Genomic DNA, 14,319 nt, shown 5'->3' with positions numbered 1-14,319 from the left:
TTTTAATCGAATGAAACGGATAGAATCTCTTTCTCTCTCTTTCTTTCTCTTTCTCTTTCTCTCTCTCTCTCTATCTATCTCTCTATTTCTCTTGGAAAGCATTTGGAGGATTTAGCAAGAGATCGAGGAAGAAGGAGACTTTCGTTACGAGCAGGAACACCAGAGGAACACCCACGTAAGGTAACGCCATGGACCTATCGATAGGAGAGGCCACGGTGTACCGTACAAACACATACACATACATATATATATATATATGTATATATATATATATATATGTCTCTCTCTTTCTCTCACTCTCTATCTCTCTATATCTTTCTTCCTCTCTTTATACATGTACATATATGTATATATATATATATGCATCGACACGTTTCGAGAGCAACACTGCAAACACCGACACTTATATGCATACATATATACATATACACATACACATACACACACACAGATACATATATACATAGTCTTCTATCTATGCAACATAGAGCAGCTTAGCAAGCAACGACTTCGTAGAGAGACGAAAGAGAACAGGGCAGGGTGTGGTCGGTGTTTATGTAAGGCGTATGCGTTTTTTCCTCACCCCTTTCGCGGTCCTCGATTTATCTATTCAGAGCAAATTCGAATGAAAATCTGCTAAAAAATAATTTCTCTCGATATTCAATCGATATTGATTCCTCTTTAGAATCAGCAAGCTTTTCTTTTTCAGCAATCTCTCTCTCTCTCTCTCTCTCTCTCTCTCTCTCTCTCTCTTTCTTTCATTCCTTGGAATTCCATTAATCCATCGAACAAATTGTAGAAAAAGGAAAAATAAATGATTAGAAAAGTGGTATTCCTTTTTCTATAGCTCTTGTAACAAGATCATCTATCTCATTCTCTCTTTTACTACTCTCAAGCCTGATTCATGGGATCCCTTGACATTTGCCCCGCTGACGTCTATACGTGAGAGTATCTCGGAATAGTGTGCGACTGTGGTACACACAACATACGTCTTACCGACGTGCGCTTCGCAATTCTCCACCCACGATCGTGCCTCTTAATTTATATCTTTGCTAAGGGTTTCCTACCGGTTCATTCAAGCGTTCTCGAAATCGTGCCACGAGCCTGTCGAAGATGTGTTCTCTTTCTTTCTTTCTCTCTTTCTCTCTCTTTCTCTCTCTCTTCTCTTTCTCTCTATCTTTCTATCTCTCTATCTCTATTTCTCTCTTTAAGATATAAGGTATACCTACGAACAAGGATTTCTTATCGTCGAATGAAATATCTTCTTTTTTCTTTCTTTCCTTTTTTTTTTTTTTTTCTTTTTAATTTTCTTCCTCAATCATGAAATCATACGAGAAACGATAATGCGAACATGCGCTTGAGATCTAACATCAATTACGATTGCTAATGTTATTTCTTTTGATTTCGATGACAACAAGTAGAACGATCGTAGATGCAAAAGGGGCTGAGAGAGAAGGGGAAAAGAGAAAAAGGAAAAAGAATAATGATTTACATAAGAAGAAAATCTCGATCGATAGACGTTACTTCGTCAATATGCACGATTCTATCGCTAACATGCAAAACTGGCGATGCGACTTTGACAAGGAAAATTTCCATCTTCTTTTTCCATTATATACGTGTGTGTGTGTGTGTGTTTGTTTGTTTGTGGGTGGATGTGTGTGTGTGTATGTAGATATCTGCATACAGGGTATATCGTTTAAAACGACATGATCGAAGATCTTCGTTCGATAGTTATGATTTTTTTATAAATAAATGTTTTTTAAGATTCATTGCAGTTATGTTGTAAAGAAAATTTTTGTTCGAGATACGTCCGTATCGTAACAATTTTGTTTCATTGTTCGTTTGTTTGTTTGTTTTATACATATATATATATATATATATTTTTCTTTTTTTAACAAAAATCGATATCTTTTAAGTCTAACAAAAGTTTGTAAAGAATATCGCAATATCAATCGCTACAATAACGTTATTTATGATTGTAAAGATAAAGTGCATCGAACGAATAAACGAAAGAGAATAAAAAGAACAAAGAAAAAAAGAATAGAGAAAAATGAGAAAACTTAATCGAACAAAATTCATTGATCGTGGGATCTTTATAAGAAAAACAAAATTTATCGAGTTATATCGCGATTGTACAGTTCAATGAACTACAAGAGGTGCGATTAACTCGATGAAAAGTTGCATTGTAAATACTCGTTAGATTCGTATCGATATTTGATATTCTTTGCGACAAATTAAATTATCGATTGCCAAAAAAAAGAAAGGAAAAATTAAACGAATAAAAAAGAAATCGTCAATCACTTCGACAAAATTGACATCAGTTTGATAATAATTAATTCCCTTGGTATCTAGTAACTATTTATATGAAACATTTTTTTCTTTTCTTTTTTACAAAATCAATATTTGGTCATATCGTTTTAAAATGAGATACTCTGTATATCTTTATATATATATGAGTATCTTCTGCTGCGATCGAGTCGTGAGTATTCGATAATCGATATTCGCTTTCCTTGCGCAATCCTTGCCGATGTTTCTTGAGAATCGTTCGACCTACCAACACGACCTATCGTCACCAAACTGATCGCATTGTCCTATGTGCGGTATATAGGATCGATGATAATCGTTCGCGTGGGTGGTCCCGACATTAATTCGTAATATACTCGCGAAACATCGTGACAATTCATCTTACGAACTTTCTCGGTTGTCTATTAAAAAAAGAGAAAAAAAAAGAACAGAAATTTATTTCCTTTCTTAGATTAATTAGAAAGGAATAATGCATTGTAATAGAAACTTTCTTTATAACTACGATCATATGATCCAGTGTCAATATATATATATATATATATATATATTTACTTTCAAACTTTTTAACTAAGTGCTACTACTATCTTTTTCGATTCGATATATATATATGTATATATATATATGTGTGTGGAAGAAAAAAAGAAAAAAAAAAAAGAGAGAAACGATCGCCAGTATAATCCACGATTCGATTTCTTCAATCTCGACGTCGTAAAGTAGAGGAGCAACATGTCTATCTTATCGGTCAACCATACGAGAAATTATTTTGCTGATGTACGTAAGTAAACGCACGCACGCAAGCAAACGCAAACGCAAACGCAAACGCATACGTACGATTAATAATATATAGGGTGTACGATTTTAATTCAATCGTAAAAAAAGAAAAAAGAGAAGAGCGTAACAAGCATGTCAAACAAAATTTTCTATCGATCTTCATCGTAATGATCGAATAACGATAAACGTATAAATCAATGATTCTCGATTATCGTACGATTTTATTTCAAATAAAATCATGAAAGATCAATGTATTTATAAATAGTTATTATATATAAAACACCCTATACATATATATATATATATATATACATACAGATATACATACATACGTATAGATATATACGAACGTAACATGGATCATCGAGATAGTTGAGTTTGTTTTCTATTCCGCGATAGGAGAGTAATATCGCTAGTAGTCTCGATACAGCTATAACGCATACACACGCATATACACGTATACATATATATATATATATACTTATATACATACATACATACGTACATACATACAAGGTAACAACATAGAACATAGAAACGGATTAGAGATCGGTGGGTGTGTTGCCTCGGCGCGGCTGCGCGATCATGCGTTGAAATGAAAGGAGACGTGCGACGTCTCGAGATGAGAAAAACGAGCCGAGAGCAGCGCTCGATCTATGCTCTCGATCGAACTCAACTTCGAGAGCTCGATCGGTCGCAATTTTTATTTACTCTAAATTCTCTCGTATTCCTTAAAAAAAGAAACGAAAACAGGAAAAAAGAAAGGAAAAGAGAAAGAAAAAAAAATTTGACGAACGAGAGAACGTGACTCCTTTCTCGTTTCGTACAAATTCGAATATATCGAAGCACTTGGTTATAAATCGAGTTCGATCAATATTTTTCATTTCAAAAATCATTTTAATACGATCGATACGATCGGTTATCAATATCGATGTCACTTTCACCTCCATTTTATGATCATTCCATCGCTCTCTGTATTTTTTTTTTTTTTTAATTTATATATATATATATATATATATATATATATATATTTATGTATGTATGTACATGGTAATTCGAAAATTATTATTCGTCTTTTAGCAAATATTATTGTTGGCCATTCATTATTACGTTTATTGGGATTAATCGGACAATTAATCAATGTATTGAAATTAATTTTCCTTTTTTTGTTATTTCTTTATTTTTTGTTTCTTTTTTCCTTTTACTAATTATAAATCGAATTCTTCTAATAGCATATAAAATCAACCGTATCAATTATTCCATCACACACATTTATATATATATATATATATATATATATATATATTGCTGATGTTTTTGATTGCTTGTTTAATGATTTAACAGACAATATTTCGTTATATAAAATGAAATAAAAAGATTTCCGAGGTTGTCTATAATTTTCTGTTAAGTGATTTGATTGTAATAATTGAAATGGTCGAATTTACTCGTCAATTATTATTATCATTATCATCATCATCATCATTATCATCATCATCATCATCATCATCATCATCGACAAAACCCGTATGTTTTTCCCTTAACAAGAAAAGAAAGTAATAGTATTTTACAAAACAGATAGATATGATCTATACTAATTGATTAATAATCGCTAATTTTCTTCTTAAACGACTATCCTTCATTTTCTCGTATGATCGATAGCGTACATTTTCTTCTTCGATATCGATTATCGACGAGAGTTCTTCAACGGGGTGAGTTTACTGTTTTATTTCACAAAAAAAAAAAAAGAAAAACAAAAAGAGAGAAGAAAAAAGAAGAAAAAGCGAGAGTAAATGAGAACATCCCGGAAGATCTATCGATCCTTACGAACGAACAGACGAACGAACAGACGAACGAACAAAACGAAAAACAGAATGAGAAACAAACATATATATATATATATATATATATATATACATACAAATAGATAGATAGATATATAGATAGAGATAAAGAAAGAAATAGATAGAGATAAAACTAAAAAGAGAGAAAGAGATAGAGAAAGACTCATTCTTAAATCGTCTCGTTTTGTCTGGTCTCGTCGATCGATTTGGTCCCGTTCTGATCAATTTTTTCCACTTTCTAAACGCTTTAGAGCCCCCACGATCTGCCCTGAGAGACTGCGTGGAATTTCGTGATTAGCAACAACGTTTTTGTCAACGTCACGTTGGCAATAATGTTCGTTGGCGCGTAGAATTATTGCCTCATCGGTGCCGTGGAGGTTGCCTCGTTCGCTCTCCTTCCATCTCTTTCTATTCGAGTTAGCGAGTCGTCTATCTGTTCGTCCATCTATACGTCTATCTTTTTCTCTTTTTCCCTCTCTCTTTCTCTCTCTCTCTCTCTCTCTCTCTCTCTCTCTCTCTTTCTCTCTTTATCTTTTCTCAGTTAAGTCGCTGTTCTTTTGTGACTGGAAGCAATCGACAACGATCGTCGACGACAACGTCCACAACCTAGACTAGGTATACCTACTTACCTATGATAGTCTATCTTCGTTTAACGTTCGTACTTCTCCAATGTATTATCACGATCGAGTTTATTATTTCTTCTTTTTTCTTTCTTTTTTTTTTTTCCTTTTCTTCTTCTTCTTTCTCTATCGAAGGAGCAAAGAAATCTTATCTCTCTCTTTTTTTGTATTATTCTCTCTATCATTCTTATTCTCAAATTCACATTCCTCAAATTATTCCACTCCCCTTCGATGATATTAAACGAAAGGATAGTAAATAAATGGATGGATGGATGGATGGATGGATGGATGGATGGATGGATATACACGTTAATTATTCCTTCCTAACGTGTTATTTAAAAAAACTTACTTATTTTCACTGAAATGCTTGAAACTTTTTCAATAAACCTTTCAAACGAATCGTAATGCACCACGAAGGAATTCGATTCGAACTAAGAGAGGAAGGCTTTGATCGATCGATCGATCGTGATCGATTCAATGGCGGCGTTGCGTTTTAACGAGCGTCGGTGTCGTACGTTACTCTATTAAACGTTAAAACGTTATAACGTTATAAATCGTATTTCGTTTCGTTTCGTTTCGTTTCGTTTCGTTTCGTTCAGGGGAATATAAGGTAAGTTTTGAAATAGTATACCATGAGAAATAGAAAGAATAAGAAAGAGAGAAAGAAAGAAATAGAATCGATCGAACGATCGCAGGAAGAATGTCGAAGGAAGGAGACCTTAGAACGGATCTATCTATAAGTGCAACATATCGTATAAACCTATGTATGTAACCAAGAGTAAGCTTTGAATGAAATCGAGTGGGTGTCGAGAATCGATTTCAACGTTCACGAATACGAAGTACGTATATAAAGGCAAAGTTCAACGTTCATTGATCCGACGTATACGAGGAAAATATAGATCGTTTCGTTTCATTTATATTACGTAACGAAACGTTATTGTTAAATATTAATTAACGATATTAAGAGATCTCAGAGATATCGATCGTATCAATACGATTTAATTGCTCGTTCGATTGAGTTCCTAGTTTATCTTTTGGATATTTCATACAAAGTGATTTTATGATCAAAGAGAACAAGAGAAAAAGAAACTGTAGTACGATTTCTATGGATTAATTCATTGGTATACGTAATCTACCAAGTATTTCGTCAATGGGATTCGATTTGATAGTGATATTTTCGATCGTTTCGATAAAAATATATCTATGATACGTTTGATCAATGGGCGAGTCTATGAATAAAAGAAAAAAGTGAATCAATGATCGTCGAGTCTCGGTGATAGTACAATACTAAAAAACATATATATATATAAAGAAATATTAATTTTATCATTATATGACTTTCAATCGTTAATCGTTAAGTTAACTAATGGTTAAATAATTAATATAATGTCATATGAGTAATAAAGTTAATTGTTAAATAAATTTAATATTATTTAATATCAATCGCGATTTTGAGCAGAATTATTTTCGAAGTGACATGAAGTGCCACCTAACGTAAATTCCTTGAACTAAATGATTATGATAACGCAGCGATCTGCTTTCTACATTACCTTCTGCAAAAGTTGATAAAGAAAATTTCTCGGTAGAAAAATTTTCCTTTGACTTTAACTTCCAAGCGTACATAAAATTAAAAATGATAAATGTATGTTATATTATTCCAATAAATCTAATCATTTTTCTATACTTATAATCCGTTCAACGCTATTCACGTTTCTGAATAAAACAACTTGAGAAATAACGTTAAATGACATCTAACGAGAATATTACAAACGAGAAGGTAATGATAAAGCAGCGATCTCCTATCTGCATCATCGACATTCAGTCGATAAGCACCGTCTCTGTTACAAACAAATTTATATTTAAAATTAAAATGAAAAAATAATTATTAACACGTCAAACTATTATTTTTCCCAGTTAAATCAATCCCATACGATTAATCCTTCCGAATTATATTGAAATTTTACATTAAACAACGACGCTTTAATACGTAAATTTATTTTAATAAAAGCTATGAAAATAGACCCATAAGAGGAAAAAAAAACACACACACACAGAAAAGAAAAAAGAAAAACAGCATCCCAACTGACATTTCCAAGATATTAAATCCTTCCTTTCAAAAATTATTAACGAGCGATGGCGTTGGAAAAGAAAAACGAATCAAACGAGTCCGACGCAAGTGAGATTAGATGTCGAGGTTGAACTGTAATATTTTAATATTAATTATAATGAAGTTACAGGATGTATGTATGTATGTATGTATGTATGTACGCGCGCCTCTGCTGTCTGTGTGTGTGTGTATATGTGTGTTTGTGTCGGTGTTTCTTTTTTTTCTTTTTTTCAATTTTTTTTTTTTGTTTTGTTTTATACAGTATGTATAGATACACAAAGTCGTAATATAGTTCGTTCTTAATTATTTGAGCAATGTAATTATGCTTAATTCAATTCAATAACTTCTTATTATCGTCTACGGTGAAAGAGAAAAAGGAGACAGAGAAGACAGAGATATTATATGTATATAACACGTATTCGTAAAATTTACGTTAAAAAAGAAGTTAGAAGAAGCCCCATCGTTCATCGTCTCTGAATGAATTATCATTCTATAACGTTCTTGTACAAACGGAGAACAATCAATTTCTATTTTAATATATATCTGACCGATACGAAAAAAAAAAAAAAAAAAAAAAAAAAAAGAAGAACATTCCTCTCGTATACGTGTGGGGACACACGTATTTTATTCGTTATATTATCCTGCCTATGTATACACGCGCGTGTGGGGGTGGTAAGAGTGTACGTATCTGTATGTGCGTGAGTGTGTACGTGTGCGTGTTTTGTTACATGTTAATTTATGTGCTCGATTTTACGATTTTAATCGTACATCTCGTCGCCTTCTGGCCTTTTCTAAACGAGGATGGGGTTATTCTGTCTGTTTCAATTACGACTGCGATAACTATGACCTAACTAATGAGCGATTTCGATAACGAGATCGATCGCTATATGTCTCTCTCTCTCTCTCTCCCTCTCTTTTTCTCTCTTTTCGAGAGTCGTCCTACGTAAATACGTTCATAACGTCTCTCTCTCTCTCTCTCTCTCTCTCTCTCGCATTCTCTCTCTCTCTCTCTCTTTTCCTCTCTTTTTCTCACTAACGACGAATCATCATCCCTAAAGTTCCATTATTCATATATGTATAATTATGTATAATATGTATATGCCTATGTATATAAATTCACGGAAAAACCCTTGTTTCTCTTCTTTACAAACGTATTACTACCTAGTGGAAATTTGTACACAGTTTTCGCGCAGAAATTTCATTCTTTCTTTCTTTCTTTCTTCCTTTCTTCGTTTCTTCTCTTCTCCTCTCTTTTCTTCTCTTCTTTCTTTCTTTTTCTTTCCTTTTCTCTCTCTCTTGACTACGCTCACGTTAATCCTCTCTCTGTCTCTCTCTTTCTCTTTCTCTCTCTTTTCATCTCTAATCTCTCTTATTTCTTCTCTCGTAAATGCTCCTAACAAGTCGCGTCTATTTAATTAATATCTCAACTTCTTTTCGTCGCTTTGGCTTCGTGGACTATCCGATAAAAATTGTCTTCTCTTCCTCTCCTTATTTTCATCCTTCTTCTTTCTTCTCTCTTCTTTCTTCTAACTTAAAACGACAGCGTTTAAAAGCAATATTCAATTAATTATATTAATCATTCGATTTATTTCGTTCGTTACTAGTTACAGAAAAAGAAAGAAAGAAAGAAAGAAAGAAAAAACGAATCGTAATGATGAGGGAAGAATATAAAAATAAAATTGAAGAGAGAGAGAGAGAGAGAGAGAGAGAGAGAGAGAGAGAAACGGAGAAAGAAAAAAGAAAAGAAAAAATGGGAAAAGAAATAGAAAACAAAACGAAAAAGATTCAAAGAAAAGAAGGACGAGAGAGAAAGAAAAGAATTAAAAAAAAAAAAAAAAAAAAAAAAACAAAAGGAACGATCTCGCGAGAAAAAAATCGTCGCCAATGATTCGATAACGCAGGAGAGAGATTCGATAATATATCACGATTTTCAATTGCCGTAATGTGTTAAATCTATTTACGATGTTGTTTTTACGCGATGATCGATTTCATACTCGAGTAAAACGCGGAATGAGCTAATCAAAATCGATTTGTCGAGTCACACTCGACAAATAAATGTCGAGTGACACTCGACAAACTGATGTCGAGCGTGACTCGACACGAGTATCGTACAATCGACTCGATCAAATTTGATCAAATTTGATAAAATTTCTTCGAAGACGAATTGAATATTCTTTTTTTTTTTTAAATCCCTTTTTTTTTTTTAAAAATGTCTCTCCCTTCCTCTCATTTTTGACTAACAAATTTAAATCGTTTCGTTAAATGGCAAACAACATCGAACGAACTATTCTCACACGTATTATTTATCGTGAATTAACGTTTCAAATCGATCATCGTGAATTAACGATCCTATCGTCCGAATATCATCGTTGACTTTAATGATACAATGTGACGATTAATATCAATCGATGTCGCTTATCGATTCGACGAATCAATTTTCAAATGTGAATCTTTCACTTTAACTAGGAACGACGACGAGAATCTAAAAATCATTATTAGTTCGATCAAACGAACGAACGATTGAAGATTCTTCTTCTTTTTTTTTTTTTTTCTTTCTCTTTTTTTTCGAAAGCAGATCATCGCAGATGGTACAATTGAAAATTCACGTAGGAAATTAAAATAGTGATTTCTTTCAACGTCGAACAACGAAACGTCGTATCGTTCGTTGATCGTTGATAAATCGTTAAATTGTTAAAAATCGAATGAAAATGTATCGTTTGAAAAATACCGAGATCGACGATTTTTAAAGAGAGTTTAGAAAACGCAGAGACAACGCAAATATCCGTTTCTCCATACTTGTTTCTTTTCTTCGTTACGACGTTTGATTTCGTTTCGTTTCGTTTTGTTTTTTGTTTCTTTCCTTTCTATCTTTTCTTTCTTCTTTTCTTTTTATTTTCTTTTTTTTTTTTTTTTTTTCTTTTCCATTTCATACTCACAAATTAACGCAGCGCAATTTCATTAACTTGCAAGGAGTAGGAAGAAGCTATTAAAAAGATCGATTCGAGCGACGACGCTATAACTCGGAATCGTGCCGGTCGAAAAGGAGATACGGCGAAACGATGACGATAACAAGATTTTGTAAAAAAAAAAAAAAAAAAAAAAAAAAAAAAAAAGAGAGAGAAAAAAAAGAAAGAAAAAAAGGAATCTTGTCCCGATAGAATCAGATCGTCGATTAGAATTAATGCGAATACGATGATTATCGAACAATAGTTAATTCAGAAAACTTCGCATGATCGCCGTACATCCTTGGTCGACATTTGACAATGATAACGATTAAATAATTTCGATAATAATAATAATAATAATAATAATATTAATAATATATAATAATATATAATAATATATAATAATAATAATAATAAAATAGTACAATAAATAATAATGTGCGAGGAACGTAGATTCGAATATTGACAGTGAGAATAAAAAGGGTATGTTTGATCATGCTACTCATAGGAACTAGACTATAGAAGAATGTTTTGCATGTGTGTCTGCGTGTGTGTGTATGCGTTTGTATTTGTGTGTATATATATATATATATATATTTATATATTGTACGTGTCTATATTCACGAATTTTTTCGACGCTAACGTTCCTCGTTTTTATGCGAAAGAACTGAAGCCAAAAAAAAGAAAAAAAAAAAAAAATAGAAAGAGCTATGATTCAACGATTTCCATATCCAATAGATATTAAGAGAACTATTATTTTCTCTCGTTATTTTTAATCGATTCTCGAGACACCATTGTTCGATAAAAAGAAAAAGAAAAAATAAGAATGATAATAGTAAAAGCACGCATGTAAGTTCGATCTCATTCTCTCTCTCTCTCTCTCTCTCTCTCTCTCTCTCTCTCTCTCTCTCTCTCTCTCTCTCTCTCTCGCTGTCTTTTTCTTTTTCATTTTTTATTTTTTTATTATTTTTTTTTTTCCCATAAAACTCGTCCAACCGGCCGTGCAACTCGCTCGAGAATAAATGTTATACACGTTAACAAAGTGTATTACATTTTTGTCCACTCATGTGTCTTTGATGGATTAAGACAACAACAAAAAAAAAAAAGAACCACACACGAAGAGGGGTAGTAAAAAGAAAATGGAAAAGAGGGAGGAACGAAAGACGTTCGTTTTTTTTCTTTCTTCTTTTTTCTCTTTTCACACTATAGTTGTTTCGTTCAGCTGAAACGAACGAACGAACGAACGAACGAACGAACGAACGAACGAACTCCATCATCGCGTTGATAAATCTTCATCGTTGATTGGATCTTGAAGAGACGATCGTAGTATCGTTGTTCCATTTATTCCATCGTCGGAGATTAAATGATCAGGGTTAGAGAAGGAGGTATAAGCGAGTAGTTATCAGTCAATACGATCTTTCGGTTATGTGGAGATCTCGATAACCGGTTCGGCTGTATTATTGTTGAGCAATTCCTGTTTGTCTCTCAGCTTAAGATCGTATTGGGACGGCGATGGAGAATCTTTGGTCTCTAAGGGCGAAAGACCGTCAGCCTCTTCGAGAGGTGAAACGCCTTCCTCGCTGTCCTCGTCCTCGTCGTATTCAGTTTCCATTTTGGACTCATGTATATCGTGCAAACGACCGGACAAATATGCTGGATGAGGTGGCAAATGATAACCAGGTTCACCACCATAAGTTACCTTACCCATGAACGATCTGATCTCGTCGAAATACGTGTCCTCTCGTTCGTTCTCGTTGCTACTGCCAGGAGAATCAGCTACGGAGACAACACCGCTGCCATCGTCTGCCTCGTGCTTTTTCAAATGTCTATCCAAATTGGTTTGTTGACCGAAACATCTCTCGCAAAGGGGACACTTGAACGGTCGTTGCTTGTCATGAATATTCCTAACGTGTCGTTGTAGGTTGCTGGATATACTGAACGATCTTTCGCAGTATTTGCACTTGTAAGGTTGTTCGCCGGTGTGGGTACGTAAATGCCTAGTAAGATTCGCCGATCTCGGGAATACCTTTCCGCAAAACTTGCACGAGTAACGATCCTTTATCTTACCGTGCGCGTGATGATGGTGATGGTGATGATGATGGTGATGGGGTGGCATTACGGCATCTTGAAACGGTTTCACGCCGGGGAACGCACCCATCGGCGGCCTGGCAAGCAGGTCGAATCCCCCTCCTGGCCTGGCGCCGCTGAGCCCGTTCATTAGTGTCCCTAAAAAAGGAAGTCCACGGGGTGGCCCGAACGGTGGAAGAGGTGGTAATAATCTCGATTCGGCCGAAGCACCTCCTGCCGTAGGAGGAGCACCTGGGAATGCAGGAAAAGTACTTCCAGGTGTACGATACATGGCTTCCAGAAACATCGGATGTATCGGTCTGGGATACGCCATGTGCGGAGGGGTATTCGTTGGCGTTTGATCCGTTGTTGAAAGATTCGTTCTGAGACGCGGACTACTCGTTACGTCCTTCGTATCGATGACAGCCATCGATGGGATCGGTACGACATTTTCCTCTTCGGTCGTTCTCGGTGGATCCACAGGTGGTGGCGGAGGTTCCTCGACGGTTATTGGCGCTGGCGAAGGACTACGACTCTTTCTCTCGTCTATCGATACGTCCTGCTTCTTCGTTTGCACCCTCAGATCTAAAGGCTGATCTGTCGATTCTTCGGTCGTAGAATTCGTCGCCGTTTCGATTTCCATTTTTTTTTCTACCGACTTTCCAAGGTTCTCACGACGCTTGCTCTGATCGTCTTCGGACTCTGACGTTGGGTGAACGAGTGGCCTGGCCGGTGACGGCCTGAACAACGAGGTTGCCTCCTCGCCGGCCGACGGCGATATCTTACTGTGTTGTGGATGAATTCTTGGCGGGGTGAAACGTTCCTTCTTCGGGCTCTCGCTTCTTTTATCACCGTCGTCGAGTTTAGGTGGGAAAAGTAACGGGGAGTTTAGAAAGTTCGGTGCATTTGGAAATATCCCGGGATACGGTGTCATCAGGCTAGGCGGATAAAATGGTAAACCACCTGGTAGACTGACCGGTGGTCTCGGATAAACGAGGAAAGGACTAGGCGCCGAAGTTGGTAATTGCGGCATTGTTCCTGGTGGGCCAGTCGGTGTCGTTGAATCGCAGAAACGTTTATGCTTCGACAGTGACGTAACCGTGCTGAAGGATTGTCCACATTTGACGCACTTTATTTGCATGCGACAATCCGCGTGCATGCGTTTGTGTCGGCAAAGATTGGAGAACTGAGTGTACGCCTTGAAACAGACCTCGCACTGAAATGGCTTAACGCTGCTGTGAATGTGAGTGTGTTGCTTCAATCCGGAACTCGTGGCGAACGTTTTCCCGCATTCGGTGCATGCGTGACTCCTCGCCCCAACGTGATTCGAACGTATGTGACGTTGGAGATTAGACGGGTCCGTAAAAACCTGTCGGGTGTTCGACTATTAGCGATACTTGGAAGATTGCATTCATTTGGAATATCGTAATTTTATCGTCGGCTATTTCTAAAAATTAATAATTACCCTCGGGCAATTTTCGCAAGGATAATTCCTTCGATCGCCGTGAACAATGGCTCGATGACGAACTAAAAGTGCTCGCCAAGCGTAACCACGTGGACAATCGTCGCACCGGTGTTGATCAGCTGGATATCTATGACAAGTCACCAGGTGTCCGTCCAATCTGAAATGCAATTCAAATAAAAAAAAAAAAAAAAAAAAAAAA

At 35.5% G+C, this 14,319-nt stretch overlaps 1 protein-coding gene across 3 annotated transcripts in view; it reads right to left on the bottom strand.

Moving 5' to 3' along the window:
- Positions 1-11,546: 11,546 nt before the first annotated feature.
- Positions 11,547-14,319, bottom strand: part of LOC122635399 (histone-lysine N-methyltransferase PRDM16-like) — a 28,250-nt gene continuing 25,477 nt past the window's right edge. For 2 of the 3 annotated variants that reach the window (XM_043825584.1, XM_043825586.1), the window contains exons 6-7: positions 14,121-14,277; positions 11,547-14,039 (exon numbers count right to left, since the gene is read on the bottom strand). In XM_043825584.1, coding sequence (XP_043681519.1) covers positions 12,012-14,039; positions 14,121-14,277 — 2,185 coding nt within the window. In that variant the 3' untranslated portion in view covers positions 11,547-12,011. The remainder of the gene's footprint in view (positions 14,040-14,120; positions 14,278-14,319) is intronic. The other variant, XM_043825585.1, reaches the window with a different exon arrangement.

The sequence above is a fragment of the Vespula pensylvanica genome, chromosome 18 (genome assembly GCF_014466175.1).
Source record: "Vespula pensylvanica isolate Volc-1 chromosome 18, ASM1446617v1, whole genome shotgun sequence".
Classification (NCBI taxonomy): domain Eukaryota; kingdom Metazoa; phylum Arthropoda; class Insecta; order Hymenoptera; family Vespidae; genus Vespula; species Vespula pensylvanica.
This window is presented reverse-complemented; position numbering and strand designations above follow the sequence as displayed.